Source organism: Moschus berezovskii, chromosome 20 (genome assembly GCF_049115385.1).
Source record: "Moschus berezovskii isolate FMDL1 chromosome 20, NW_MosBer_1.0, whole genome shotgun sequence".
Classification (NCBI taxonomy): Eukaryota; Metazoa; Chordata; class Mammalia; order Artiodactyla; family Moschidae; genus Moschus; species Moschus berezovskii.
In genome coordinates this window covers 39446331-39452825 of record NC_142479.1, presented here as the reverse complement: position 1 = coordinate 39452825, position 6495 = coordinate 39446331, and the positions used below count along the sequence as shown (strand labels likewise).

Sequence of the window (6495 nt, the reverse complement as noted above, 5' to 3'; positions counted from 1 at the left end):
ACATTTTGTCTGGAGATAAGCATGAAGAGATTGCCGTCTGTGTGTGGGTGGGTGAAAAGAAAAGAAAGTGAAAGTCACTCAGTCGTGTCTGACTCTTTGTGACCCCCATGGACTACACAGGCCAAGGAATTCTCCAGGCCAGAATACTGGAGTGGGTAACTTTTCCTTTCTCCAGGGGATCTTCCCAACCTAGGAATCAAACCAGGGTCTCCTGCATTACAGGCAGATTCTTTATCAACTGAGCTATGAGGGAAGCCCAAGGTGGGTGGGTGGGCATTTTCTATAGTTCTGGGAGGGTGGGACAGGAGGGCAGGATGGGTGGGGAGCTGTGAGGACACCCCACTCACAGCTACACCAGGACTAGAAAGACTCCGAACTCTATGACCGTCTTGGGGGTTCCATCTCCCTGTCTCTGACAGAGCTCGGGCAGGAAGAAGATGGTGGAAAGTGTGCGCAACCAGAGAATCACGACAGATGTCAGGCCGGGTTCAGAAGGAAAGGAAAAGGGCACGAGGCTCAGACAAGCCATAGCTCTGTTATAAAAAATACCTTTGGGGTGGGTGAGGGAGGGATCAGGCGGGGTCAGGGGTATTCCAGAAGCATCCGTAGGAAAGAGGCGGGGGCGGGAGGAAGGGGCCTCAGGCTTTGTTGACGCGGAGTTTGAAGGCCACACGCCCGGCAAACTTGTCGCGCTCATCGTCAGTGGCGATGTTGGCGGCGTTGATGCGGCACTCCACGTTCACCTCCACGTTGGGGGTCACGTTCAGGAACTTGACGGCCACCAAGGGCTGCGTGTAGTTCACCTGGGCCGGAAGAGGAGAGCGAGACTCCAGGCCTGAGGCAGCTGGGCCTCCAACCCCGCACCCTGCTTCCCTGGGGGAGCCAGCACCCGACCTCCCGCAGGACTTACGTGAAACTTCTTGCCGTAGTAGGGAAAGTACATGAGGTCGATGTTGCCGTTTGCAGGGAACATAACGAAGTTGCCGAGATTCTCGGCATCTTCATCTCGCTGTGGGGGGCGCAGGAGGGTGGAGGAGAGCATGTTAGGGATGGCGGGAACTCAGCCGCTGGCCAGACTTCCCTTTGTTTCTCCTTCATCCCGATTGTGCTTTCTCAAATCTGTATCCCTTGTGCTGTTGCGTCTGGTATATTTGCGTGTGCACAGGAGGGGGTGTCCTGTTTCCTCCATCAGACTGGGAAGTCCTCCAGGGTGCTAAGGAGCCTGAAGCCTTCTACTGCCCTCCCACCCCAAATTCTTACCCCATCCTCAGGAATCGGTTTCTGGAGCGGAGCGGAGAGAGAACAGATCAATGAGTAAGGGCTCAGTAGGAAGCAAGGAGGGGGATGAAGCAAGAGGAGCAGGAAGCTCCTAGAGGGACAGAGGTGGGGGAAGCAGGGCTCCAAGGACAACTTAGTGGTGGCAGGTGGTGCTCACAGACCAGCAGCTACCAGATACCTAAAAAGAACTGAGGGCAGAAGAGACATGAGACCGAGAGCAGAAGACATGGTCAGGGACTAGAGAAGATGGAAGGATCAGAGAGAGAAGCCAGAGGCAGGGGCTCGGGTGGAGCCAGGGAGAGGGTGTCTATCCACATAAAAGAGCAGACTTCTGCATCCTAGACAGAAGCATGAGGGGTGGCAGCGCCTTGGAGTTTGAGCCCATGCTTACCCCCTTGTCCCTAGAGTTACGGGGCCTCTGGGAGCAAAGAAGATAGGGAGAGATGAGTGAATGACATGGAAACCATAAGGACAAACAGATGGACAAGGCCCAACAAACTCACCTTCCCCACGCAGGTAACATTCATGCTCTGGTTTGCTCCTGCATAGAAGTTGATAACCTGTAATGAGGAGAGAGAGTGGTGACAGGGTTAGGAAAAGAAGTTGTCAAAAACAGAAATATCCAGCCCCCCAGCCATGATCTCAGCCTCCAGCAGTCACATCTCTCTTGTTCTCTCAGCCACTCAAATATCTAAAAGTCTCCCGAAGCCCGGGAGCCCCAGTAAAATAAAGCAACTGCCAGCAGATGGTAGCTCCCTCTTCCATTCTCCCTGGGGACTAAGGATATGCGTACCCGGTTCATCTTGATGAAGACACAGGGCTGTCCAGTGCTGTAACCATAGTGGGTGGGGTCCCCAATGCCAGAGCAGTTGCCCAGCTGGGTCCGGTTGAACTGGCAAGCACGTTTTGGGTAGTTTAGAACTCCGTTATCTGGTTGTTCGTAATAGCGACCAGGGCGGCAGACATCATTCTTCTGGGCTTGGATGGAGTCATTGTAAGCTAAGGAGGTGGCGAAAGAGAGTCACAGACCTCATGTCCTGCTCCCAGTGTCCCCAGCCCCCTGCCTGAAGTCCTGCATAGCCATCGACCTCGTACTCACGCTCCAAGAACTTGTTGAGTTTCTGAACATGCTGGTCCCAGCTTTCAGTGTCACTGACATTGACAATGACATCGAGGTTCTCAGTCTTAGGGCGAATCATCAAGCCTAGTCAGCAGAGACAAGAATGAGGGGGTATATGTAAGACGAAGGACCACACACAGAGGGAAGGGGATGGACATGGAGAACACCAAGGTGAGGGATGACGGGAAGATCTGAGATTACCTTCCGGGGAGGGAGATCTCTTGTGACCCTCTGCCACCTCCCCAGATCACACAGCTCTCAGCTATGGGGAATGTGAAGGCGGCCTTCAAGAAAAACTGCCCAGCATGTGGTGACTGGCTCATCAGAACTAAACCTCTAAGAGCTGACAGTTCTCAACCTGTGAGTTCCTTTGGGAGGCTTGGGGGCACCAGAGTAGTGAGCCTGGCTCATGGGAGAGTCTCATCACTCACCTGGTGTGGCCAATCGGTCCTGGTACTTGGGGGTATGGTCAGAGACCGTCTGCAACATCACCCACATGGTGAGGGTGAACATGGCGGTGAGGAAGCCATAGAAGACGAGGTAGAAGAGGAGGATAAAGGCTAAAGAGGACGAAATAGGGTCAGCAGGTTCCAGGTCTCCATCCATGACCTGTCCTGTCGCCACATGCCCCTCCCCCACTCAGAGGTTCTGACCAGGAAAGAATCCCAGAGCCCCAGGGAGCCTTCCCCTGGGAGCAAAAGGAGACAAGCTGGAAAAAGGCAGTTTGTCTGGCTTCCAGCCATGGCTCCCAGCCCCTTCTGGTCCTACAGCACAGTGAAGCCCAATTTTGTGGAGGACACAAGAAACTCAAACTCTTGTTTCTTGGACAAGCCCTAGTATAGGCCACAGTCATTTTGCCACAAATTACATTTTCAACTTGTCAACCTTCATGGCCCTGAAAAGGCACACCATCTGTTACTGCTATATGGGTACTCGTGCTTGAAGTTGTCCAGCACGATGACTTTTCAAGCTGGCACTGGCCCCAATTCACCACCAAACTCTCAAACCATCTCTCAGGGTGTGGACTCTCACACTCAGACAGCAAAATCTCTCTCTCTCTGAGCCCTACAAGAGCTGAATCTTGAATGAGGCTCCGGCCAAAGCTACAAAGTCTCTCAGAGACAGCTGTCCAGAGCCTTCAACAGTCACCCCACCCCCAGCTCGCACTCAGCACTCAGGGCAGAGGCAGGTGTAAAGGAAGACTTTCCACAGCCTTCCAGGCAGAGAGCTGACTCTTGGTGGACGTGACAAGTCACTGACACTCCTCAGCCTAGTGTGAGTACCTGCTGTTTCCATTCCCCCAGATCTCGAGTCCTTTCATCTCAGAAGACACTTCCCCAAGCCTCCCCAGATTTTCCCAAGGACTCAAGGACCCCTCCAATCCCACGGACTGGACTTCACATTTCCTGCATCGAGGACTGCATCAGACCCACTTCAAGGGCCCCTTGGCAGGTGGGCTAATGAGAACAGCATTCAATCAGTGTGGATGAACTGTAAAATGTGTCACACAATGTCTCCTGTGCTTCAACTTCCCAGCTTGAAAATCCCTTTTGGAAGAAATCCACCCTTCACTGGCATCTATGCCCAGCACTGGACCCTCAACCAGACACAAGTCCCTCCACATCTCCTGAATATGTGGTCCCACACACCACCTCCAAGGTATGGGTGGAGAAGTTGCCAAGCCATCCAAGCCCTGAGACACAGGGCCCAGATGATGTACACATCTCACCACCAGTGACCACTCCCTCTGCTTGTGACATCTGAGCCCAACACCCAGCCCCCGAACACCTCCCAGTGGCACCCCGGCCCCACAGCCCCCCACCCACGAAGCAGTCACAGAAAGCTCCAAAACACGAGGCAGTGGGATCCAGACAACTTCCGCTGTGAAGAACCCTCTCCAACACACACCCCACCTCTCCAAGACCCGCCCCCTCATGAATGTTCCCAGGGTCCAAGGGGTGGGCACGAGCTAAAAATAGACGGGCCTGGCCAGCTAATGAGAATCAGAGGGAGGGAAGGGGAGCTTATCTGAAAAGGGGGGCGACCGTGTGGAGCTGACCGGCCCCCGACAGGGAGCGCAAGCGCCGCGGCGAGCACACGCGCGCAGAGCCCGCGACCCCCCGCGCGAGGGGGCTCCGCGGGGGGCGGGAAGGAGGCAGTGACCTACTTTCTCCGCCTCCGCAGCGGCCAGCCAGGGAGATTAGACCGGCGACTCGGCCCCATCCCAGCCCGGAGCCCGGCAGGGGGGCCGGACGCCAGGAACCCGGGAAGGGAGCTGGGGCTGCGCCGGCGGGACCTCGTCCTCCCCGGGCGTTGCCAGGCGGATCCCCCCGCCTCCCGCCCCTCGCACGGCTGGCCCCGCATACCCCAGCTGGTCCCGGTGCGGCCCATGAACTGGTGCGTCCTCGGGTTCCACACGAACTCCTTCCACTCCTCAACCACCTGCCCGCAGCTCTTCTTCTCTTTCTGGATGACCATCTTGACGGCGGGGGGCAAGTCCCGCGCGGGGCGGGGGGCTATGGAGTAGCCGGGGTGGGGCGCGCTGAAGTCCCCTCACGCACTGCAACGCGCGGGGAGCAAAGGCAGCGGGGCCAAGGGAGACCCCCCCTCAGATATGCAGCCGCTGCCAATTCCGGGGCGCAAGGCCACACGCTGCGGGGTGCTGGCGGCGCGGCGTAAGAAGAACAGATCCTAGGCCCCCCACTGCAGTGAAAAGGGGGGTTGTCCTAGCAGGGGAGGATAAAAAAGCGAAGGGGTGCGAACGCAGCTTCACCCCCTAGACCTCCCAGAAGCAAAACGAAAAGGGATGCAAAAATAGACGGCTGCAAAACCCGATCGAAGAGCAGAAAAATCGGGGTGCAAAGAGGCAGGGAGAGGTGGGGGAGGGGGCCGCCCCGAAATCCGAGATGCAAAGAGGCTGTGGAGAGGAGTCGGGTGACTGTTCAAGGCTCTTCTGACGAGTGGAGACCTCCACACCTAAGGTGGCTAGGCCACGGGGGTGGGGTGGGGACGCGCAGTTGTGGGGACAGGCAGGGATAGGGGTCCCCCGGGCGGAGGCTCCGCTCTTCAGCAGTGCGGGGTTAGCAGCAGCGGCGCGCGGTCTTTATACTCGGCGGCTCCGAGGGTGCCCGCCCCCTTCCCCGCCCCCAGAAGCCCCGCCTCCTCTCTCTGGCCTGGGCGACCTCATGCATATGCAAATTTGGAGAAAGGGCTTGGGCCCGCCCCCTGACGCCTCCTCAGGACCAAGTCTCTCCCCTACTCCCACCGCAGGTACTGGACGGGATTGGGTGGGTGGAGAGGATCGAAGGCGTGTCAAGGCAAAATGGAAAGATAACCCCGGAGAGACACAGCAGACAGAGAGGAAAGCAGATACATGCTGAGATAGGGGCCCCAGGCAGAGAGTTAGAAAGAAACTAAGATCCTGGAGACAGGGCAGAATGTGAGACTAACAGAGAAGGAGCCAGAGATCAAGAAAAATAGATCTAAGAGACCAGCCAGGATACTACACTAGCAGGTCTGGAGGTTAGAACACGCCACCAGGAGACCCATAGAGGCCACCACAGGACAGAAATTCCCCTCGAGGGAGATGCTGCCAATGTCCCCAACACCTCCTTCTCCAGTCCCACAGCCTCGTCTCCCAACACCTGGTTCTCACCAAGCCTGGGGGGTTCCCTGCCTTCCCACACCCCTCTGAAGCCCTTCCAACACCACTTTCCCAGCCCCCAGCACTGCCTTGAGACCCCAGCCCTGGAGCCCCATATGCTTAGGTGTTTTGTCTCCTTCCACCTACCCACCCCCTGCCCCCGCTTTCTGCACTCCTCTCCTCATTTGCCCATTCGTCAACAAACATTTACTGAGTACCTGCTAGAGACCTTGTGCAACCCAGCCCTGGAGAGGTAAAGTTGAGGTTCTCAAAGGGGCTTCCACAGTCTGATAGGGAGATGCAAGGGCCTCTAAAGACCTCCTGTTAAGATTCATTGTCTTTTCATGTCTCTTCAAATCTTGTCACTTTTCCTTGGAGAGATTTTTCTTCTTCTTTCAACTCTTACCTTACACTGTTGGCTCTATTCCCCAACAATTCCTGTTCTAGCATCCTC

General features: G+C 56.3%; 1 protein-coding gene across 1 annotated transcript; it reads right to left on the bottom strand.

Annotated features, from left to right (window-relative positions):
* Positions 1-286: 286 nt before the first annotated feature.
* On the bottom strand, positions 287-5457 carry ATP1B2 (ATPase Na+/K+ transporting subunit beta 2). The gene is made up of 7 exons (XM_055406064.2): positions 4765-5457; positions 2830-2958; positions 2378-2482; positions 2072-2277; positions 1782-1838; positions 911-1009; positions 287-803 (listed from the first exon to the last, which is right to left on the bottom strand). Exons 1-7 carry the CDS (start codon positions 4874-4876, stop codon positions 639-641), a joined length of 873 nt encoding a protein of 290 aa, XP_055262039.1. The 5' UTR covers positions 4877-5457; the 3' UTR covers positions 287-638.
* Between the last annotated feature and the right edge of the window lie 1038 nt (positions 5458-6495).